The sequence below is a fragment of the Acartia tonsa genome, chromosome 13, assembly GCF_053477335.1.
Source record: "Acartia tonsa isolate MP-2025a chromosome 13, ASM5347733v1, whole genome shotgun sequence".
Lineage (NCBI taxonomy): Eukaryota > Metazoa > Arthropoda > Copepoda > Calanoida > Acartiidae > Acartia > Acartia tonsa.
Genome location: NC_137272.1, coordinates 16,573,021 through 16,598,592, shown reverse-complemented (window position 1 = coordinate 16,598,592; position 25,572 = coordinate 16,573,021). Strand labels below are relative to the sequence as shown.

Here is a 25,572-nt window from a genome sequence, read left to right as displayed (position 1 = left end):
ACACCATAAGTGATATCGACAGCTAACTGCCTTAACATGTTGGTGTTTAATCTGATACAAAGCCAAAATATGTTAAAAAGAATTAAATAGAATATAAATTTAAAGATCATTCTCTGATATCAAATCTAATATATGTATAATAATACTCTACACTTTATCTCTATTGTATGTCAATAATCTTTTACTATATGCTAAACAAGTTTACTAATTGGGGTTAAATAGTATAACTTATAAAATTTATTTTCCAAATTGGTACTTTTTAACTTATCTGTTATTATAGGGCTTTGATGATGATATAGAATTAATTTCAAGTAATCCAGAGAGTGCATTTGAAAACTTTTCTAATGTTATCAATGAAAACTTTGAAAAATTTTCCCTTTTAAAACTTTAAAACCCAACAAAAGAATTATCAAATTACAAAAATTAACAAAATCCCTGGATGTCACCAGCTTTACTAAACCTAAGAAAGAAAAAAGAAATGTTATTAAGACAAAAATTTAAGGATAAAACCGTTGATAGCAATAGAAAATTTGTCATTGCAATTAATATTTATAAATCTGCAGTTAGGAAAGCCAAAAAAGAGTAATATTTTTCTAAATTCAATGAATTTTTGTCTAACATGAAAAAAATTTGGTCTACAATTAATCAAGAATAAAAAAATATATTCTATCCCAAATCTTTTTACTGATGATAACAGATCTTATGAAAACTCTCAAGATATTTGTGAAGGTTTTAACAGTCTAGCAGATGAAATTCCATTTTGCAAAAATTATTTTAATGACTACCTTGGAGTTCCAGTCAATGAAAGTTTTGTCTTTAAAAGAATCACCCCTCAAATATTTTTTTCTACTCTCAATAAACTAAAACCTTAACTAAGTTTATTTATAATTAATATTAATTTAAAAGTAGGTGTATTTTTGTCATCAAAACTGTGAATTTGACAGCATACTTTAATTTCATGGGTGTGAACTTGACAGTAAAACTGTGTTTATGACAGCGGAAAGGTGTAATTTTGACAGTGGATAAAAAAATATTGCCAAAAATACAGCTAAAAACGAAATTGACAAAAACACACCCAATATTTGTCAAAAACACAGTGGCTGTACTTATGCTAGTGGTAAAAGTGGCAGCACCCCGATTTACAGGGATAAATATATATAACACAAAAATAATACATAATACATTTTACAGTGTGCAAAGTATATGAAGCAAAATAACTCCGAAATGGCAGAATGTCATTGATGCCTAATATAAGTCCTGGACTGGTTTTTATCTAAAGGGATAAGACAATGACGATAAATTGATGTACATCCCTAAAGATGATACATAACATTAACCCTTTGCAGATTAAAATTAGTGGTTGAAACATTTTAACACTCAATTTAATGAATCAGCCAAAAAGGATTTACTAAAATTCACAAAGTTGTGAAGCCAACGAATAAGAAAATATTATTACATAACTTTGGGGACCAGTATAATAAAAAGCCCATTGTCTCCTCTCTCTCTGGGGTTTAGAACCGACAAAATTAATGACGACCTCAAAAAGAACTTTTTCCAAAAAAACTTGTGTGACGACCCTGTGTAAGAGGGTTGTATTGAGTGCAGTGGCGGTTTTCTCTGGTTGACCATTTCTTTAGTTAGTAGAGGGAGTCGATATTAGAGTTCTTGGGATTTAAGATATTTTGGACAGATTTTTAATAGCTCTTTCACATAAAGTGCCTGTTAAACATTAATAACGATCACCCAATCTCTTATTTTAGAATAAATTTAAGCGAGGCAAAACCCATGGGGAGACTCTAACCACGTAGAGCTACCCAGTACCCAAAGTTTTAACTTTATATACAGTAGTAAAAAACGGAAAACATATTCCCCTTCCATTTAATTCAAATTTATTTTGCATGTCCAAATCAGGAAAGTAGGAAACATTGGAATGTGTTTCACACTTGTACAAAAAGTTTTATGACGAATGTTTCTTATTTGTTGGCTCAAAAAATTTAGGTACAATGATTGAATTTTTATTGGTTGTTCCAAACTAAAAGTGTCTATACTTTTCAACCAATGATCTAATCTACACGAGGGATAATTTTGTTTGTCATCATTTGGTACGTAAATCAATGTATTTTTTATTGTCTTATCCCTAAAAATCCTGAATTTTATATTGTTCAATATTGTAACAAAATCAACACAGCCTATTTCAGGATTTAAAATAGTTACTTATCAATTTGAGAGATCTATTCCTTACAGAACAGTATATACATAAACCAGTGCCTAGTAAAGTAGCCAAAAATTCAACAAATTGTGAACAATCTTAAAACTGTAGACTTCGCCCATAACCTCTAGGGGATTTGAGCGCCTTATATTTATCTAAGAAATATTTCTGGTTGGCAAAAATTTTATTTAGGAAGGGGGTAAATGAACCGTCTTTCTAGGGGTGTTTAACAAAAATTCTATAACCCGCATATCTTAGGTTTAGCCGTTTAAGAGGTCTTTTTTTACATAAATATGGAATACCCATAAATACAACAAAATACTGCTTTTTAAGGAGGAATAGTTATTTCGCCCCTAGCTCTAAGTAAAGGGGGGTTAGGCAAGGAAAATAACCTAAAACGTTTATAAACTTCCTTGAAAAGTACTACTAATTCGAATCAACAATTTCTTATTTTCTAAAAAATGAATGAATAATTTTAGAAATACGCCTCTTAGTTATAATTCTACACAATAATAGTTCTAAGATGCGCAGGATCTCTATAAGTAATCTCTATAGAGTATATGTTCTTAGAATATCTAAAGTACTAGCGGCTTCGCCCATAGAGGCCTCTAGTGGCACTTTAAATATTTTTTTTTATATATTTAAAATATGGCTATTTTGCGTTTATTTTTCGTTGAACTCTCTTTCTAAAATCGAGAAATTAAAAAAAAACTAAATTTCTCTAGGGAGGGTGATGGTACCCTCCTCCACAATAGTTATAAACCTTCCCGGGACATATGAAAATCTACCCTGTTAAGGAGAACCCGATCGGTTCAGCGGTTAGCGAGATCCTTTGGTACAAACATACAAACACACAAACATCCTGTTACTTTATTTTAAGGATATCTGGTATTCCTTTTCTAGGGGCGATTTCTCTTAGGGAGTACCCTCCCCCAATAAACCTTCCAAAGACCTGTGCGAAGCTACAATAAAAAATGACGTATAGTAAGAACATACGGACAATAGTAATACTGAATATGGAGTAGCTACGCTTCTACTACAGTCAAATAATGAATTAAAATTAGTATTAGACAACAATGCGAGCTTATTGGTTTATATTTGTATCTGTATGCTTATCTGTTGTACAATCTATTGAAATTAGTGATTTAGGTAAGTTTTTTTTTAATTTAACTTTAGTCTTTTGACAAAGACCAAAGTGTGTTAAAAAATCACCCATGTGACGTCATAAAAATGAGGGAGATGAGAGAAGAAGTATCTAGTTTTTTTTGGTACTCCAACTTTAATTTTTCAAAAGAAAGAAAGCTAAGATATACTCTATTCTTACATTACATACATGTTGAGAGCTCTTAATGCCCTTACCTAACCGATCCTAACCTAAAATATAAACCTTTTTAAATTTTTTTTTTCAATTTTGTGAAATATACCTTTTTTCTCCCTATAAAATAGTTGTTAAAAGTTACAACATATATTATAGAATATCATATTTCTAAACTTTTTCACAGCAAAGCTACACTATAGTTCAATTTCTGTCTTTTGGTAACGCTGCTCTCTAATTGGTTCTCTCTCTCTTTCTCTCTCTCTCTCTCTCTCTCTCTCTCTTTCTCTCTCTCTTTCTCTCTCTCTCTCTTTCTCTCTCTCTCTCTCGCTCTCTCTCTCTCTCTCTCTCTTTCTCTCCCTCTCTCTCTCTCTCTCTCTCTCTCTCTCTCTCTCTTTCTCTCTCTATCTCTCTCTCTCTCTCTCTCTCTCTTTCTCTCTCTCTCTCTCTCTCTCTCTCTCTCTCTCTCTCTCTCTCTCTCTTTCTCTCTCTCTCTCTCTCTCTCTCTCTCTCTCTCTCTCTCTCTCTCTCTCTCTTTCTCTCTCTCTCTTTCTCTCTCTCTCTCTCTCTCTCTCTCTATCTTTCTCTCTCTCTCTCTCTCTCTCTCTCTCTCTCTCTCACTCTCTCTCTCTCTCTCTTTCTCTCTCTCTCTCTCTCTCCCTCTTCCTCTTAATTCATCCTTCTTTTTTTTTAGAAGATTCGCTTGATGAATATTGGGAGAATAGAAAACAAGGGGTATGTTTAATATTTTATCAGTAATAGTTATTTATTTCATTTTAGTATAGACAGATATCTGCGAATAGTAAAATTAAATATTTGATGGCTTCGAGTCTGAAAGGCTAAAGAACAAAATCTATATTAATTTAATGATTATTGTTTCATTATTCGTGCAGATATTGTCTATAATATGATGAGATACTTGATTTTTCAGCATGGCTTAGAAATAGTTCTATTTTTGCGAATATCATCGGTTTCGAAACCATACAGCAATGGTTTTTCTATAGTTGTTGATTGTCAGTCCGTGTTTTGTATTTGAAACAACAGTTGGTCTAGCAAATGAAAATATAAAAAAAAACGATTTTAAGGGTATGTTAGGTAAGGCAATGGCTAATCATTTATGCCATTGTTATTTTATCAAAAGTCTAGTATTAATCAAGATGAAAACGACGTTTCTGCGACGTTTATATAAATAATGTCATTTCTTTCCGGTAAAATTTCAAGTTTTTATGCTTTCATTTTTTGGTGTTTACGCAAAACTGTTGTGAACACAATCCGAATCTTATATAAAAGTGTAGAAAAGGATCTTGTAAACTGCCGAACCCATATGATCCTCGTATACCGTGTAGCTCTAATAGGTCCAGGTAAGGTTTATAACTAAACCTATACGATACCTAAAAAAATGACACCCTCCTCAAAATTTATATTTTTTCTTTGGCATATAGTAGCCACTTGTAATGAATAACATAATCTTTTACCATCACAACAAATAAAATAGCATGAAACCTGCCTGCGAGCATAATAAGCTTTGTGTTTATTTGTTGGAATGTATGAGCCCCTTTTCAAGGTTATTTAGTTACTATACTGCAAATCTAAAACTGGTACATAAATCATTACCATTCATAACAGGGATAGAGAAATAGGAATAGTTATTTCTCGTATCGTATTATAAACGGCTTTCCGCAGATATAGAATGTACAATTATAAGATTAAAACTAGTTTTTTTAGCCCCATGGTGCCGAAGGTCAGGATAGATCAGGTTATATTGGGTACAGGGTTTAGGTCAGGATAGATCAGGTTATATTGAGTACAGAGTTTAGGTCAGGATAGATCAGGTTATATTGGGTACAGGGTTTAGGTTAGGATAGATCAGGTTATATAGGGTACAGGGTTTAGGTCAGGATAGATCAGGTTATTTAGGGTACAGGGTTTAGGTCAGGATAGATCAGGTTATATTGGGTACACAGTTTAGGTCAGGATAGATTAGGTTATATAGGGTAGAGGGTTTAGGTCAGGATAAATCAGGCTATATTGGGTACAGGGTTTAGGTCAGGATAGATCAGGTTATATTGGGTACAGGGTTTAGGTCAGGTTAGATCAGGTTATATTGGGTACAGGGTTTAGGCATAAAGAAAAAAAATATTTACCCCTTAATTTAAATCTATCTCTAAACTAACGATAGTGGTTTTCTTTGCACGCCATGCAATTTGAGGGAAGGCACCAATATACGTATTTTCCAGCCATGAATTTATTGTTACTTGGATCTTACACCTGATTTTCATGTACTTTCATAAAGTGGAACTTGGAGCGGGTTAGAATAAAGATCCCTACCATCAACCCCCTTTACCCCATCATTCCCTTCCTACTGGAAGAACAAACTGACCAATAAATGATATCCGTGTTAGAAGCATCAATTGAAGACAATGTCCTTTTTTTCAGCTTGTTGATTTGAGTGACTACTCTCAGTATTTGGATAATTTTCTTACCAGGTATAACAGGTTAATATCATGATAGAGAAGTAGATAGATAGATATGTAGATAGATAGATAGAAATATAGATAAGTAAGTAAATATCCAGTATTTGGATAATTTTCTTACCAGGTATAACAGGTTAATATTAAGATAGATGGGTAGAAAGATAGATAGATATGTAGATAAAATGAGATATAGATAGGTAGATATCCAGTATTTGGATAACTTTCTAACCAGATATATCAGGTTAATATCAAGATAGATAGGTAGAAAGATAGATAAAAATATAGATAAGTAGGTAGATATCCAGTTTTTGGATAACTTTCTAGCCAGGTATGTCAGGTTAATATTAAGGTAGATAGATAGATAAGTAGATAGATAGGTAGATATCCAGTATTTGGATAACTTTGTAAGCAGTTATGACAGTTTAATATAAACATAGATAAGTAGATTAATCGTGCAATTCTAGAAAATGCACGAAGTTTGATTTTTCGCGCATTATTGTTTGCTGTGCATTAATGTTACAAATTCATTACTTGACTTTATAAGGAAATTATGTGCTTGCCTATGGCACTTTGAGGAGTCGATTAAGAAAATAAGTTTTCAGTTATTAAGTCCTGTCAAGTAAGACACGGGGATAGACAGAAAGACATTTTTTACTTTTTTATCCTTGTAAGATTAACAGGAGGTGTATTTGTACCAAAGGATACCCTATTTCTAGAGCTGGATTGATCAGGAGCCTGAGAAACCTTTCTTAACAGATCTTAAAATAGCTAAGAACCTGCCTACACACATGTTTATTTCTAGAGCTCGAGGTGACCAACCTAGCTCTGATGATGCTGGTGGAGAACCTTTCCTAACAGATCTAAAAATAGTTAAGAACCGGCCTTTACACATGTTTATTTCTAGAGCTGGAGGTGATCAGCCTAGCTCTGATGATGCTGGTGGAGAACCTTTCCTAATAGATCTTAAAATAGCTAAGAACCTGCCTATATACATGTTTATTTGTAGAGCTGGAGGGGAATGGGGATCAGCCTTGCACTGATAATGGTGGAGTACCTTTCCTAACAAATCTTAAATTAGCTAAGAACCTGCCTATACACATGTTTATTTCTAGATCTATACGTGACCAACCTAGCTTTGATGATGCTGGTGGAGAACCATTCCTAACAGATCTTAGAATAGCTAAGAACCTGCCTATATACATGTTTATTTTTAGAGGTGATCAACCTAGCTCTGATGCTGGTGGAGAACCTTTCCTAACAGATCTTAGAATAGCTAAGAACCTGCCTATACACATGTTTATTTCTAGAGCTGGAGGTGATCAACCTAGCTCTAATGCTGGTGGAGAACCTTCCCTAACAGATCTTAGAATAGCTAAGAACCTGCCTATACACATGTTTATTTCTAGAGCTGGAGGTGATCAGCCTAGCTCTGATAATGGTGGAGAACCTTTCCTAACAGATCTGCCTGATAATCTTAAAGAGCTTCAACAACAAATTTTAGAGGTCATATTTATCTTGTAGTGAAGCAGCAATATAATTCATTTTGTCTGTCCGTCAGTCTGTATTGGAATGGGAAAAATATATATAAAGCATTTCTACAAAAACAAAAATTACTTTTTTATGTTAAAAATTGGTTTTAAGTTTTTCTTTCATTTCTTATAGTGACCATTTCTCTCTGAATTTAAATTTTAAAAATCCTTGAAAAAAAAATTTGAAAAATCTTCCAATTCAGAAAAAAAATCCTCTTTAGGCTGACAGGATAAATGTGACAAATCCTGGCATTGAAGTAGACCCTGCCACAGGTAACTTTAAATCTGCAAACAGCTGTTTGTTCTATATTGATAAAACATTTATTAAAATATCCAATATTCTTTGGACAAAGAGCCTTGTAATTGTAGAACGATGTCTAGAAGTCTTGTTTAATTTTTACAATTTGATGTGCCTGTTTATGGGCCAAGACATTACTTATTCTTTATATCTTTAATGTGAAGAATTTGACATTATTTATTTTTTAACCTTAGCAAAATTATTAAAGAATTTTAACTTAATTTTTACTTCAGTATGCTTTGATTTCACATGCTATTTCTATAAGCCATATAATGTCATGGTATCGAGCATTAAATATTTAGTGATAGTATTAAAATACTTTTAGTATACTGGATTGATACTAAGCTTCCTTGAAAATTATGGAATTGAATAATTAGTTCACCTGGTTATTGTTGGCTATTCAAAATTGCTTTATTTAAGACTAGTTGCTTTGCCCTTAGTTTCTATATAGGGGAGATAAGTTTATTTCAGAAAAATAGCCTAAAACCTTACTAGTTTTTATTGTAGGATGGCCGTGGTATATGGCAGATATTCCACCCAATAATGTGTATGATTGTATCTTTCTATTCTTTGCTTGCTCAGATTATGAAGGAAAAGGTAACAGTATTAAAGTATGACTTTAAAATTGATAAATATCCACTGGATTAGAACCGGTTCTCAGCCATACTGAAAAACATTGGATCGTTTCGTATTACGGTCAATTTTCCACGAATAATAAAATATTTAAATATTTAAAGCATTAAATTAATACTAGCTTTTTTGGCCTTTAGTGGCAATGAAAACAAAAATTAATCCTAAAATTTTAAATTTTACTATCCGCGGAACGTTGTCTTTAACTCCATACAAAATAACTATTTTTACACCTATTTAAAGTAATGGTGCAGGACCTTGGGTTTTTAAAGGGTCAACTAAAAAATTGGCGGTTTTCATCAAAATGTTCAATCCTCTCTCACATTTATTTGAAAAAAAAAATTTAAATTTAGGCTGATTAGTCAGGTGAAGCTAGGTTATAATGTGTAAATGGTAGCCGCAAAAGACCTCGCAATGTAAGATCACCCCCCCCCCCACTAGCAGATTGTTAGGATTACAAAACCGCCACCACCTTATGTTGAGTCTTCTTTTTTTTCGGGGGGGGGGGGGGCGGAGGTTCTGAACTCGCTCTGTACTTTTAAAGGAATGTACTAAACTATGTTCTGTGTAGGTTGGCCTGAGAACAAAGCTGGATGTTTGAATCTGTTCAACTATTGTCACACTTATATCCAAACCAATGGCTCCAATGCTGTCACTGAAGATTTTGTGGTTAAGGTAGGTTTTTAATAATAAGAAGTGACGCTTCCCTGTAAATCAAAATGTGTGTACATCCGTCTGTCTATCAATCTATAAGGGAAACATGAATTTCTCGCCTGCTGTTTATGGTTTTTATGGTGGAGATATCTCATACTAATGGTTAGTATATTTTACTAATTATGAAGAAAACTTAGGAATCTTAGGAAGGGATAAGACAATCGAGAATAAATTCATATACAACCTTAATGATAATGAACAAAACCAACCAATCTGCAAAAGAAAACAATATTGGTTGTAATGTTTGAACGCTATTAGTTTTGAGTTAACCAATACAAATCCAATAACGGTACTGAAATTATTAGAGTCAACGAATAAGATGATGTGGGGGTTTTAAAACTTTGGGTACCAATCCAATGTACCTTTACAATTGACCAATTAAAATCCCATAAAAGTACCCAAAGTATTTGAGTCCCGGTTCCAAAAAAAACTTTACATTTGACTTAAAAGATTTATTTAAGGTGCCCCTATCAGAGGAGATTATAACAGAGATAAAGAAGGACCCAGTATCAACAACATCAACAACAGGAGCACCTGTTCCTTCAACTTCCCCAGCACCTGCTCCTTCATCCACAACCAGCCCACCTTCAGTAGCCACAACAGGTATAGTTTGCTTTTCTTTTTAAAAAAACTGGAAAAAATGGTGAGAGCAATTATGATATATAAAAAATAAAGCTGTTAAAAGTGTCTCCTAAAAAAAGGGAAAAATAACAAAACCATTAAAGTCATATTTCATTCATATTCAATCGGAATGATCAAACGTTGTCCCCTTTTTTAGGAATTACTTTTACCAGCTTTATTTATAATAGTAATATTGACACCATTTTAAAAATCTACTAGTTATAAATAAACACAAAATGAATATATAAACCTAAAATACCTATGACCAAAACTTTTGAGCACTCGCAGATAATTGGAAGCTAATATTATCAACGATTAAATTTTATTTATATTTTTTTAGTAGCAAATTACTTTTATTATTTTATTAATTATAAATGAACATAAATGAATAAAAAATCCCAATTTTTAATGGCAGATACAATATAAGAAGTCAAAATCTATTTTTACCTGTAATCTTAATTTTTTTAATGGGTTAAAAAGTTTGGGCTCTTTTAGTTTGGAGCCAACCAATCAAAATTTGATTACCTAAAATTTAAGACATTAAATGAGAGAGCTTTTCATAACTTTGGGTAACTGCAAAATTTTCTTTCTAACGTCTCCTCCCTCCCATCAATCGAATATGGTCAGAATTTAGCTTTAATAATGAGAGGAAAAATGTTTGAAAGTCATATCTTTATTAGACTTTCTTCCTTATTCTCAAAAAAATATTGCTTAGTCTCACAAGTTCGTTTTTATTCTCTCAAAAGATTTCTTATCCTATCAAATTCTTTCTAATTCTCACAAATTCTTCCTTATTTTCACAAAACCTTCTTTATTCTCACAAAATCTTCCTTATTCTCACAAAATCTTCCTTATTCTCACAAAATCTTCCTTATTCTCACAAAATCTTCCTCATTCTCACAAAATCTTCCTTATTCTCACAAAATCTTTCTAATTCTCACAAAATCTTACTATTTTCACAAAATCTTCCTTATTCTCACATAATCTTCCTTATTTTCACAAAATCTTACTATTCTCACAAAATCTTCCTTATTCTCACAAAAGCTTGATGATCCTAACAAATTCTTTCTAATTCTTAGGCATTCTTCCCTATTCCCACACATAATCGTAATCCCAAATGTACTTATTAGAAAAAGTAACTGAACCTTCTACAACTGGCACAACCACAACTAGTACTACAACTACTACCACTACAACCACAACAATTACAATATCAACTACAACCACTACTACTATCACCACTTCAAGTGGTGAGTATGTAGTGAAAAATGTTTTGACTGTGCTTCCCTCAAAGTACCTATCAATCACTGGAACCCTTCCTTTAATATTTTTAAAATAAATTGAATATACTGCTGCCCCATTTCAGGCTATAACATAATTTAACATGAACATAAATAATAAACAAACAAGAGAATCCCCCCCAACCACCATTTTCATTTTTTTTTGTTTTTATGCTTGACTAGGCACTATGAGGGAAATTGTCACTTTGTCTCTTTTCAATTAAGAATATCTTTAGTTGATAAGTTGTTGTATCCTTCAAAAATAAAAGTTGTAGTTAAAATTTTCAAAACATTTTTTCTATTTACTTTAATTATTCTATTACTCATTGTTAAAAAAGTGCTGAAAACTTTTTATACCTGATTTACTTCTTTCTTATTTGAATAAACTTTTAATGATATTTGCATTTTTTAAAAATTTTTGTTTTAAATTTGTACTTCATAATTATCTTTTTATTAAAAACATTATTTTGTCTTGTCCTCAAGTTTTTATAAAAAATATAATAAACATTGGAGATAAAGATTCTTAAACAAAGAACAATACAATTCTTCATAACCTAAATTATACAAAACAAAAACTTGAAAACAGGTTTATTATGCAACTAACATCCTTAAGAAAGAGAGACTACCTCAGTTTAATCAAATTCAAAATTTTAAAAAATTAGCAGTGCATTTTGAGGATTTAAATTGCTTTTTCTAGCCCAGTCTCCACTTCCTTTGTGCTTAAATTTATCATTTTATTCATAATCATATAGTCAAAAAATTATCATTAGTTATTTATCAGACAGAATTTAAACTTTGTATTGATGAATAGATTTGTATATTATTATATGTTTAGAACCTTCTACTACAACTACAACTTCAACTACTACAACCACTACTACCACACGTTAGTACATATCAATTAATTGACAATAAAACCTTGTCTGCTTTCTAACTTCATTTTTTACAAGAAATTAAGAAAAAAAGCCTATATCTAATTATTACAAAGTATTGCAATATTTCTGGGTACTATATGTCACAAATGAGAGTGAATTTACCTAATAATTATATTTAGAAGCATCCACTACTTCTACAACAACAACTACTACCACTACTACTACTGTTACAACTGCCACAACAAGTGCCACAACTACAACTTTGCCCCCAACAACAGTTGCTACAACTACAGGGGCCAATTCTTAATAAAAGTCCCTATCTTAATATAGAAAACTTGGATATTGTTGTGACTGTGTAATTTTTGTCCTCAATTTAGGTTGCTAATTTAGATCTTAGATTTTGATCAATACGTTCCAACATAAGGGAGGTGAAGGGGAGTATAGTTATAATAGGCAGCTGGGAGAAACATTTTATCCATATATTCTATATCTATTAAGAACTGACTTAAAATTGTTTTTTTTTAATTGGTTTTTTTTTGGTGGTATCCTATTATTTAGCCTAACTGGGTATTTTTTTAAACTTCAAAACTCCTCCAAAAACTGAACAAAAATACTAATTTAAGAATTATTTGTATAGAAGCTGAGACTGATGTCCCAGATCTTGTTATAACTGTTCCTGTACAAACAACAACTGCCGAGCCTGAGGTAAGGATCTTGTTACAACTGTTCCTGTACAACCTACAACTGCCGAGCCTGAGGTAAGGATCTTGATATATCTGTTCCTATACAAACATCAACTGACAAGCCTGAGGTAATGATCTTGTTATAACTGTTCCTGTACAAACAACAACTGCCAAGCCTGAGGTAAATATCTTGAAATAACAGTCCCTGTACAAACTACAACTGCTGAGCCTGAGGTAAAGATCTTGAATAACAGTCCCTGTACAAACTACAACTGCCGAGCAGGGGAGGGGGTAATTGCCCCAAATGTTCCCTTTGTTTAGCACGCCACCGACTACAAAGCATCACAATACCCAATATAACCTAACCTAACCTTACCTAATGTATTATCAAACAAACTAAAACCAACCCCCCTTATTTTCATGTGATTTCAAAAATAAGGAGTGGGAGCTCACAGCTTAAAAAGCCATTTTGTTCATTTCATACTAGCGTCTGCACCCCTTAAGATCTTGGGGCGCACCTTAAATGGAGGCCGGTTTCATCCTATAACCTAATTTTTTATTTCTTGGATTGTTTTCTCTCATGAGGGCGAAGCCAAAAGAACATTATGGTTTTCATTTTTTTAATTTATCCATATAGAATACTCTTTACTTTATTATCTTTAATAAATAGGTAGCTACAACAGAGGCCCCAGTTGAAACTACTGCAGAAGGAGAGTTCCTTACTGAACCACCAGCTACTACTGAAGGTAAACCAAACTTCTTTACATAATCCCTTGTATTGGCGAGGCTGTTGTAAGCGACACTTTTAACATCAGGTCCAACATCCAAGGATAATTAAGTAGTGCAGATGTCTCCTTTTCTGTCCAAACATATGATGTTTTTGGTTAAGTAACATCCAGTTCACAACCAATTCTTTGATTGTATGATTTTGGTTTGAAAGTCCTTACGATGGATTGTAATGAGTTGCACTCAAGGCACTCAAGGGCCAAGGCATTTACCCCACTCTAACTATTTTACTCACACCTGACATATCAGCCGTTGGACACATTTTTAATGTCTTTACTTCAAAATGCACAGCCAATTTTTTTTGATTAGTCTGAGACCAGAGGTAAATTCTTAAAAAAATTTGCCTCACTAAAATCAGTTTGCCCCAATAAAATCAGTAAGGCTCGCTAGAAATTAGAGGGGATAATTTTGCCTCACTAAAATTTTAGTGGAGAAAAATAATTTTTGTGAGGCAAAAGTTTTTTTTAGAATTCACCTCAGTTTTATATAGTCATTACTCTTTTTTAGCAGTGCATTTTGAAGACTTATTTCTTTTGATAAACCTAGTTTTCCATTTCCTTCAAGTGCTTAAAAGTTTATAATTACAATGGATGTAGAATATACATGAATATTATGACAGGAGAAAATTTGTCCTCAATTTAGGTCGCAATATCCCTTCGTTTTTATTGGTTGGGCCGTTTATTCATTAGGAGGGGGAAGGGGATGGGGTAAAGGAGCCCACTAGAGAGTTAACGTAGAATAGAACATGAAAATCTGGTGCAAGATCCAAGTAATAATAAATCTATTATAATCATATATTTAGAAGTGGCGCCTATTACGACAACTACAACAACAACAATATCACCCCCAGTATCAGCTGTTATTGAGAGTGGGGATATTGGTGGACTTCCCCTCCCACCTGGTCCTACCTTACTCAACGAGTAAGTTATTCAGTTATTCATAATTAAATAGCGGCTACGCAGCTTAGAGGCCTCTAGGTGCAATTAATGGAAGGGGGAGGGGGGGGAAGGGGTGATCCTTAACTTTTGATTATAATTTTAATTTAAAAAAAAAATTTATTTTGGGGTTCATTTTGTTTGGTGTTTACACTTGGGAGGGTGGTGTTACCCTCCACTAAAAATATTCATAACCCTTCCTTTTATCTTTACTTGACAACACTTCATCAGTCAATCAGACAGATAGACACAGATCCAGTTACTTTTATATTAAAATTATTTGTTTCTAGAAGCGAAGCTACTCAATAATTTCCTTTTGACTGCTAATAAATATAGACGGTTGATTGTTTAAGATTCTCTATACCAATGAGCAACCAGTATGAAGTGAATTTGGCCTGTAGGTCTGTCAGTCATAATACAGTACAAAGTACAAAAATTGTAAAATATCAATTTACAAGAGATAGGTTTCGTGATTTTTCAAATACATTTCGTAATATGCTTTACGGACTTTCCCGTATTTCTTTTTCTAAATTATTTTTTTAGGGAAATAGCTTCATGCCATGATGTTCAAAATCAAGATGGTGAGTATTCTATTTTAATAGTTATTTATTTAGTATTATAGACAGTTTTCTGCGAATAATAAAATCAAAATTCTAGGGTTTTTTTTACCTCTGGTGCCAACTAAACACGGATCAATTCTATAATGTTTTACTTATTTTTTTTATTATCTTATGCGATACTTTACATATTTTTTCAATATGGCTTTGAACTGGTTTACATCTAGCTAATATTATATTAGATTCGACGCCCCTAGAAGCCTCTAGGGGCCTTCGAGGCCAAGGAGGGGGGGATTTCTCTTGGGAGGTTGGTGGTACCCTCTTCCAAAATAGTTATAAACCTTTTCAGGAATTATGAGAAGCTACCTTGTAAAGGAAAACCTTATCGGTTAAGCGGTAGGCGAGATCCTTCGGTACACAAACACAGGCACAAAGATCCTGTTATTTTATTATTAGGATATATATTGTACTAGGTGCCCCAGCTAAAAGTGGTATCTACAAAATTTGGGTGAACGAAGAATTTGTTGATGTCTACTGTGATATGGAGAAAGGTATATCTTTAAACAGGGATCTTTAGGGATTAGGCAATGGACGATAAGTTGGGCGTTTTTGGTTACCCGTGCGATTTTTTTACAATGTCACCTCTCTCCTTGCTTTTTAATTTATAAAATCACGAAACCCCTCTGAATTATCTATTTGGAAAATTTTAAAACGAACGGAGTGACTGAGAGACAAAGTAATGAATCTTAGAGTAGCTTCACTACTAAAAAAGCTTAAATTTAAAAAATAAGAGGGAAAAGTTTTTAGTGCTCGATATTTTTTTTTGTGAAGATTCCTATAAAACATTCTATTCAGATGAGGGAGGCTGGACGGTGCTGCAGAACCGCGGAGATTTCGGCAACCCCGAGGATTATTTCTACAAGGGGTGGGACGAATATGAGAATGGATTCGGAGAACCAACAAAGGTAAACCTTTTCCGCGTGTTGGTGCTTTCCCTCAGAGTGCCTATCGTCCATTCAAATCCCTTCCCAGGAAAAGAGTTTTTTTTCTTAACCATGCATTATGCAAGGCTATCCTATATAATTTAACCTAAAGTATTATCTACGTACGAAAAACTACCTCCCCCGCCCCCTCCCCTTTTATTTTCTATTTATTTCAAAATAAGTTGAAGGAAGAGGGGGATTATATGCTCGACAAGGTACTTTGAGGAAAATCATTTCTTCATTAGTTGTCGGACAGCTTTAAGTTTTGGCTCAAACTATTTTTTTTTCTTTAATGACATTAAATAGTTTTTGGTTCATAAATAATAAATTAACAATAATTAATATAATATTAAAAGAACATTTTGTTTAAACAATGATTATTTTCGACATACAACATGCAAGATTTCCTTTAAACCGGAAATCTCAAACCGAAAATGATTAATCTATAATACAAAGTAGCTTGATGTCTGTCCGTCTGTCCGTCTGTCTGTCTGTCTGTCTGTCCCTTAAGATCTCGGTAACCACTGAACCGATCGGATTCTACTCTTCAGGGTATATACCTACTGGTCCTGTGGTGGTTTTAGGCTATTTTCTTGGGGGGGGGGTGGGACACCCCCAACCCCCCCAAAAAAACAAAAAAATTCCCCCCATTTTTTATTTTTTTTTAAATAGAAAGTAGTAGGGCACCTTAGTGGGGGTACTTAATTTTTTTATTTTTCACAGAAAGTAGGGGGAACTTAATTACCTCTTGGGGCAAAGCCCCTAGAGGCTAGGGGCGAAGCCGCTAGTTTAATATGAAATACTGATAAAATCTTATATTAGTATTAGTAAAATGTATCAAATATATTTTCGAATGATGTCATAGAAAAAAAATCATGAAAAATACAAGGATGACAACATCCATAAAAGCAAAGCTCAAACAATCGCGCAACTTGTTATCAAAATCAAAGTTATCTATTTTGTAAATAGTAGAGCTAATTATGTTAAAACGTCATGCGTTTTTCTAAAGATTTATTACTTTATCCCCTCCTCTGACCATGTAGGTACGTATTGACCAACATCTGTGGACAATATTAGCAACCTAAATTGACAACACAAAATGTCCCTGTCACAATATCCACGGATTCTATGTCCATGAACTGTCAACATATATTGATGCAAATTATCTTTCATGTATACCTTATCGTTAAAGGAATAATACCTTACAACATGACAAATGGAGAGGCGGATACTTAGCTATATAAGTTGGAAAGAATTTTAATGTGTATAATAGATTTGAAATGTGCATAAAATTTTAAGGATTTTTTATAAATTTCGTTTTTTATATAATTCTTTATTTAAAAGCGCAAATACAATTTAAGTTAATTAATTTTGACATCCGTGATATAGTTGGATTGAAAACTACCTGAGCTCTAATTGGTTGAATGATGTATGACACTTAAGCTTCTCCAATCGGAGCGCATATTGTTTTCAATCCACTAATCACAGATGTCAAAATTAATTAACTTAAATTGTATTTGTATTATACACATTAAAATTCTTTCCAACTTATATAGCTTAGCGGATACGTTGTAATTGTAAAAAGCTACGCTCTAAAAAATGATAAAAAACACTTGTTTTAAAAGTGTGTATGTGTTTGAAAAATTGGTGCTTGCTTACATGTGAAGACCGGAGCACCGAAACCCCCCCCCCCCCCCGCTTAGTTTTGACAAAAATCAAAAATAAGGGGGGGGGTAGTTTTTTAACCCCCCGCTTAGTTTTGACAAAAATCAAAAATAAGGGGGGGGTAGTTTTTAACCCCCCCCCCTTAATTTTGAAGAAAATCAAAAATAAGGGGGGGGGGGGGGTAGTTTTTTCACTGTACAACACGCCAGAAAGTTGAGTGAGGTAAATCAAGTAAATCCAGTATACCAGAGGGGAAACCTTATTACAGGGATATTCATGTTTTGGGGCATAATTTCCTTATTTATTGACTGATTTTAGTAATTGATGTATCCCTGAACAGAAAATAAGGAGGAGGGGGGCCAGTAAAAGGTTTTAATTTTGCGCAAAATTAAAACCTTTTACTGGCCCCCCTCCTCCTTATTTTCTGTGTGAATATCCCTGTAATAAGGTTCCCCCTCTGGTATACTGGATTTTCTTGATTTACCTCACTCAACTTTCTGGCGTGTTGCACAGTGAAAAAACTACCCCCCCCTTATTTTTGATTTTCTTCAAAATTAAGGGGGGGGGGGTTAAGTCTTTGCCTTGCTGAGCACTTTTCCTCCTTGCCGTTTTCCAGACATTAAAAAACTACCCCCCCCCCTTATTTTTAATTTTTGGCAAAACTAAGCGGGGGGGGGGGGGTTTCGGTGCTCCAGTCTACCACATGTAAGCAAGTACCGAAAAATTTGACTCATAGGAATAAAATATTCAAAAAAAATAATACTAATTTATAACATATAATGCATATGCAGTCATTTGGGGCATAAGATCTAGCAAACGGTTTGACTATAAAGATAATGTTTTCAGGGAATAGGCCTACTGCTCATACAATATTTTAGGATTTAATAGTTAGTAATAACATTATATTAGTATCTTAGAGTAAAATGATTTGAAAATTTTTACTATAATTGATACACTCTGGGCGAAAAACTTATATACTTTCCCATTATTGATAAAATAGCAAAATTAACCCACTGTACATTACATTTTTAGTGGAAAATTTTTGCACTACAATATTTGAACCAATCATTAAAAATTCAAAGTTTTAAGAAAAAGATAAACTAGTTATAAAACTAGTGTAAATAATTTAGTTAAATGTTCCCTCCAGCCCTGACGAATAACACAAGTGTTTCAATAAAAAAGATTAATTCATATCTATGAAATACGTGTAATAAATATTTCAATATTTATATGTATTTCAAATTATAGCATAGAATTCTTATTATGAGTAATATTTTCTTTACATTATCTATTATGAATTAATCATAATATTACTTAACCTATCTAATAGATGTGTTCTAAAATCAGAAGAAAAGACAAACGAACAGTAACTCTTGTTAGAACGTAATAAGCAGAACATTGATTTTTAAATCTAAACAATTTTACATAAATTTGTTGAATAATACAGGATTTTTTAGGATTGGATTATAGAGATTCTCTACTTAAATATAATATAGAACTTTATTGTCCTAGGAATCATTATTTAAAAAAATAAATGAATTAATATTATGTATACAATTCAGGTGTAGGACAATAAATTTATATAGATCCCCAAAGATCATAATCCCTCGGTTTGAGTTATTGGTTGAAAAGTGTAGGCACTACAAGTTCGGAAAGAAACGATAAAATTAAAGGAATTTTGATCCAAGTCATAACGTGGTTACAAAACATTGAAATGTCTTGTCTGATACCCTCACCTGACATTATTTAATTAATAGGGACTGCTGTTAACAGCCCTCAAGAAAGATCAACAATTATGTTGAAAAGCTTCGTTTTTAATTATTTAATTAAATAGAAGATTAACAACATCCATAAAAGCGGTACCATGAAATCGTTTATTTGAGTGATCTATAAAATTTTGATTTTATTAATCTCTAACTGTTCAAAAAATATTCTTTTTTGTTTAATCTTAAAATTTTAATCACAATAAACGTGTAAAATTTGAGAGAAAATTAATAAATTTAAAAGAAAAGTATTGCATGATTAATTTATTGATAACACTAAAATAACAAAACATCATCTAGCGGCAAAATTTGTTACTACATATAATAGAACTTCTTCAGAATTTTAATATTTCTACATTAGTGCATAAGTAATTATGTATAATGATTCTACTTCTTCATCTATATGCTATATGTTAGAATTATCCTATCGTTTTCAAACTTTGCATGGTCATTACTGTAAAAAATAAGTATGATTTGGGAAGCGTACCAACTATATAGTGGTTGTCAGAGAGTCCGCGTGTTCATTTAAAACATGCACAACAAAATTTTTCTTTCTGTAATAATGATTCCCAGGACAACATGCTTATCTATATATTGATGTGTTTTTTTTGAATATGAATACTCTTTGCACAAGGACGTCCAAGCTTTTTATTTATCCTTATAGTAAAGTAACAGGATGTCTGTGTGTTTGTTTGTCTGTACCGAAGGATCTCGCTAACCGCTGAACCGATCGGGTTCTCCTTAACAGGGTAGCTTCTCATAGGTCCCGGGAAGGTTTATAACTATTTTCTTAGGGGGTGGGACACCCCCAATCTCCCCCCCCCAAAAAAAAAAAAATTTTTAATTTTTTAAAGTAAAATTTAAAATGAGAGGGGGCACCGGGCACCCCCCCCCCCCCAAAAAAAAATAAGAAATTGGGTTATTAAATTCGACTCTCTCCTCCTCAAGTGCCCCTAGAGGCCCTTAGGGGTGTAGCCGCTAGTAGGAGATTAAAGTAAGAAATTTGAAAGGTTTAAAGGGGAATAATCTAATGTACTTTCAAAAATGTTGGAGGTAGACACTTTGACCACTCCTCCCCACTTGGAGGTCCCTGACTTTGCAAATGTGACAAGGATCTTGGGGATAGGCGACGATAAATTGATGTACACTCTCAATGATAATAAACAAGATTATCACTTATTTGGAATAAAATTATTGGACACGTTTGAACAACATTATAGTTTGAAGTTAAAAGAAAATATCATTATAAAAACTTAGGGCACCATAGACGTCCAAGGGGGGGGGTAATGGGGTGATTACCCCCCCCCCCAAATAAAAAAGCTTGGACGCCCCTGTAGGGCACCTCATTACTGATATTTTTCTTATTTTTAGGACCACTGGGTTGGCTTGAAGCACTGGAATAACATCACTTTAACACAGGTAAAGTAGTATTCTGTATATTAATAGTAGACTTAGTTAAATTAAAGGCCAAAATGCATGAAAAATATTAAACCCTGATTTTTTTAAAAAATTGAATTTATGGAAGATTGGGTTAGATGTTTATCTTATTTTTGCCTTTGGCTAATTTTTATGAACGCAGCTACTATATTAGTAGGGTGTCCGTTCGTAGACATTTTCAAAATACAGGCTGACACATTACCCTATATGTGTGAGTCAAATATGCTTCTAAAGTATTTCATATAAGTTTTGATACTATATGTGAAGAAAACTATTTTACGACACATTTTTGGCAGTCAAAATGTAAATATTGAATAACTAATTGTTTCACTACAATCAAAAATTAGTTATTTAAAGCTCTAAAAAATCTGATTCAAATTCATTTTTAACTCCCAACAGGCTTAAGATGGTTAAATGTGCATCAAACCCATTAGTGCCGAACCGGGCATTTAAACCCGGTTCCGAAAAATGGAAAAAAAAACGGTTTCCGGCTTCATAATTGCATCATTCTCAGTAGGAATCCCCCCTCTACTACCCTGGCTTTCATTTCCCCCTGGAGCAGGCAGTTTAGCTTACTTTCGTTTTCCGGTATAGCTTAACAAAATTTGAAAATCATGAAAATTCAAAATACCCCTTCTAACTTTTTTGTTTTTATAGTAAAGTCGCTGATTTTTTTCGTGAAATCTAATGTTTAATGACAAGTACATCTATTTGTGAATTCGTTTTATTTAAATCATTATTTTTTTTATCGTTTTTTTACGCCCTATTATGACCCGGTTCGGCTTGGCCATAAATACCCGACAGTTTTAAAACCCGGCTCCGTTTCGGTTTTTATTACCCGGTTTTAACTTTTCAACCAATAAAAATAACAGTTTACGTCATTAGTAAGGGTTTGAGCCACCCTAATAACCCTAGTAATCTCTATAGGTGTTACCCAATAGTTTTATGCTCGTTTTCTTATATGTAACACCCAAATTTTATATGTTCTTTTTTTGTAGTGTGTGTCTTTTAAAACTTCGAGCAACGGGTTTTTTTACCCGAAAACGGCGGCACTTATAGCCGAAACACTAAATTTGAAATAAATCGCTTCGTATTATACTTGTAGCTCTATAGATTACATGAGGTTGTGTAGTTTTCAATTATGGATCGTATCAAAGTTCTAAAAAGTGTTCATCTCACTTTGGGCGTTCAAAAATTACATTTTTCGATTTTTGGTCGAAAAAACCGGGTTTTTACTACAAAACCGGGTTTTAATGCACGGGGAAACCGCCCAAAACGGGTCATAATGCCTGGTTGGTATTTATTGCCAGGCCGAACCGGTTTTTTTGCAACTTTCCTGTTCACGCCACTAGAGCAAAACAAAAAAATTGGAATTCCGTTTTTACCATTATAAAGCTTCCCTGAGATTTTCAGCTCGATCGGCCCATAAAAGTGGCGCTCGGCACTAATGGGTTAATCAAATATGTCATATGTTTTAATGGTCCCTTTTCAATTAATTTGTAGTTTTTTTGTTGCTTCTATACAGAGCATTTGATTATTTTTTATTGCCTAATTCAACCCACTTACCCTTGGCATAATATGTCGAAAATCATGAAATATTTTTTTTATGTAATACTTCCCAAGTTAGGAAAATAAAACATAATGATTAATTTCTGTCAATGATAAGTGGGTTAAACAAAAAATATAAATAAATGTTGTTATGTTGCTACAGGCCCAACAGCTGTTGATAACCCTGACTGACTGGGACGACAACACAACGGAGGTTGTTGTCAACAACTTTATCATTGGCACCGCCATCTACAAATACAGAGTCATCTATTCAAATGTGGATGGAGAGTTTGCTGAAAGCTTCCCTAAAAAAGGTAACCCAAGATAATCACAGATAGAGAGAGGGGGGGGGGGTCAATGGGCTGTTTATTACACTGCACTAGTCCCCCAAGGTTTATAATACCGTTTTCTAATCAGTTGGCTCAACAACTGAGGGGAATTTAGTGAATTTTCAATGTTTGATTCATTAAGTTAAGTTTTCAAACGTTTCAACAACTAATTTTAATCTACAAAAGGATTAATTTTGTGTATCATCATTTGGGATGTACTTCAATTTATCGGCCATTTTCTTGGATAATCGGATATGTATTTGTATTTCGTAATGTGGACAAACTTATTTATTCCTTGTAAGAGGTTGGGTTAGGTTAAGTAAGAGTTTTGAAAGCCCTGCAGAAAATGATAATACTGATAAAAATACAATATCTACGTTATTGTCTACTAATCTTTGTTTTTTTTTACCTTGGCTATATATTATGTAATACTAATAATAATAAGAATAATCATACATTTTTTACACTTGTATCACTTCCTAAGAATATTTTCATAATTTTAAGGATAAGGGGGACATTGGACTGTAAATTTAAAAACAATGTTTTCCTTTTCGTTGACTCAAAAACTTTGGGCACTTTTATAAAATTTAGATTTTGCAAGAATTTAAAATCTTGATTATAGAAAAGGTTTTTTTATCATCATTGGGTACGTAGATTTTTTTTATCCATTGTCTTATCCATTAAGATCCCTGAATATTTATTTATTTCAGGAACAAAGTTTAGTACATTTGACAATGACAACGACGCCTGGAAAAATAATTGTTCAAACAGGTAATTCACTGTCCGTCTGTCTGTCCGTTTATTATCATTACCTAACACTATGGGAGTAATGTGATTTTCTCAGCAGCTAATTTAGATAGATTGCTGTTATCTTTTTGTTATGATACCTCTTTCTAATCAGAATCCGGTTCTACTTTTTTGTCATTCTGACCGTCACTAATACGACAATAAATCTATAGTAAAGATGTAAAACCAGACAACTATCTGGATCCCCCTGTTAATGATCTTTTTCGTCTGCTACCAAATTGCTTTCTACTCTTTTCTAGTGACTTGGCTGTGTTAAAATTCCCGATGCTATTGGTTGATTTGAGCATACTTTCTTACTACTTTTTAATAAAGGGATGTCCAAGGGCGGGGGGTATAGGGGAGAATACCCAATAGGAAACCTATATTGTCTTTGGGGTGGGGTGGGGAGGGGTATCCAATGCAGCAAAAATTCTTATAAACTAGAAATTAAAGGACCTTTTGCTTTTTTAGAAACCTTTTATAGGGTTGGATGGCAACTTAAATACTAATTGAAAAAAAAATATGACAATTTACTTTATGCTAATTTGATGAATATCATGATGTTTAGATTCAAAGGAGCTTGGTGGTATAGTGCTTGTCATAATTCAAATCTTAATGGTCTCTATCTAAGGTAATGTTATGCATACCGTTAGAACCGCAATTTACTCTAGTTTTTAGAAATATAAATGCGATTGCTGGGCTACGTATAGTTAGTGAGCTACGGGATAAAATGTCCCAACTGACTAAAAACTTGACTTGCGAGTAAATCATTAAAGATTGCAGTATAGAATGTGCAAAAATAAATGAGTACATTTTTAAATCAAATCTGCGCGGCTTGTGTTAATATTAATTTAAAAAGAATCGCATTTTTTTCTCACACTTTTGCTATATATCTATCTATCTAGGGGCGAGCATGAAACATTTGGCAATGGAGTAAATTGGAACCACTGGAAGGGGTATCACTACTCCCTGAAGTCCACAGAAATGAAAGTGAGGCCCATGACAAGGAAGTATGAACTCCCATCTGTCCCCACAACTGAGAGTGCCCGGAGGAGAAGGTAATTATGCAAATTTTTTTTTTTTTTGGGGGGGGGGGGACTCCCCTCTGTCTCAACAGATTATTTTAAAATTATTTCGAATGTTGACTATACCTAATTCCTGGCACCAATTATGTTATTACTTGGTCCGTCGGTCTGACAGTCATGCTACAAAAGAAAAATATTTGTGAAATGATTAGTAATTTTCCTCGCATTTGTATTATTGTTTAATACATCTACTCTTACAATCACCTTATCAGTATCATATGCTACTTATGGATATTGTCAGTCTTGTTTCATTATTATTTTTCAGATGGTATTAAGGCGACAAGATTATACTTTTCTTCACCTACTGGTTAGGGTTTTCTATGAAAACATTTATGTATTTTTATAAAATTGTTGTTTTTGTTAAGTTTGATATTATTTAGTTAATTTAATATTATAATACTTGTTAATTATATTAAATAAATATGTATTTAAGCTTTTAAATAAATAAATACTTTCAGAGTAGCTTGTAATAAAAACAATGATGACAACATCCATAAAAGCGCAGCTTAGAATTAGAAGGACAAACGAACATTAAAACTAGTAGAGTGTCAGAACTGAATTTTCCAAAAAATATTTTTAATCTACTGGAGGTATAATTTTGTGTATTATCATTGGTGATGTACATCAATTTATCGGCCATTGACTTATCCCTTTAGTTCCCTGCATTTAACCTAAATACTTTTTGCATTATTTCGATATGATTCAGAGATTTAAAGATATGCCAAAATCCTTATACTAAAGTAACAGGATGTTTGTCTGTGTGTGTATCTGTGTGTCTGTACCGAAGGATCTCGCTAACCGCTGAACCGATCGGGTTCTCCTTAACAGGGTAGATTCTCATATGTCCCAGGAAGGTTTATAACTATTTTGGGGGAGGGTACTACCACCCTCCATGGAGAAATTAAATTTTTTAAAAATTTCCCAATTTTAGAAAGAGAGTTCAACGAAAAATAAACGTCAAACGTAAAATATTTTTTAACTTATTCTTTTAAAATCTAAAATAAGAAATTGAATTATTAAATTATTCGACTCTCTCCTCTTCAAGTGCCCCTAGAGGCCTCTAGGGGGCG

The 25,572-nt window shown here is 33.1% G+C and overlaps 1 protein-coding gene across 3 annotated transcripts; it reads left to right on the top strand.

Annotated features, from left to right (window-relative positions):
* The first annotated feature begins 3,227 nt into the window (after positions 1 to 3,227).
* On the top strand, positions 3,228 to 24,964 carry LOC145334942 (uncharacterized). Of its 3 annotated transcripts, XM_080180580.1 has the most exons (23): positions 3,228 to 3,358; positions 4,219 to 4,259; positions 5,961 to 6,010; positions 7,405 to 7,501; positions 7,749 to 7,800; positions 8,333 to 8,422; positions 9,027 to 9,130; positions 9,631 to 9,772; positions 10,921 to 11,040; positions 11,906 to 11,956; positions 12,125 to 12,238; positions 12,583 to 12,650; positions 13,299 to 13,374; positions 14,217 to 14,334; positions 14,893 to 14,930; positions 15,380 to 15,457; positions 15,762 to 15,871; positions 20,689 to 20,736; positions 22,466 to 22,616; positions 23,342 to 23,402; positions 23,986 to 24,048; positions 24,323 to 24,475; positions 24,768 to 24,964. In XM_080180580.1, exons 1-23 carry the CDS (start codon positions 3,286 to 3,288, stop codon positions 24,775 to 24,777), a joined length of 1,908 nt encoding a protein of 635 aa, XP_080036706.1. In that variant the 5' UTR covers positions 3,228 to 3,285; the 3' UTR covers positions 24,778 to 24,964. The 3 variants fall into 3 exon arrangements, with proteins under 3 accessions (XP_080036706.1, XP_080036707.1, XP_080036708.1); XM_080180581.1 differs by lacking the exon at positions 10,921 to 11,040; XM_080180582.1 differs by lacking the exons at positions 10,921 to 11,040; positions 11,906 to 11,956.
* Positions 24,965 to 25,572: the final 608 nt, after the last annotated feature.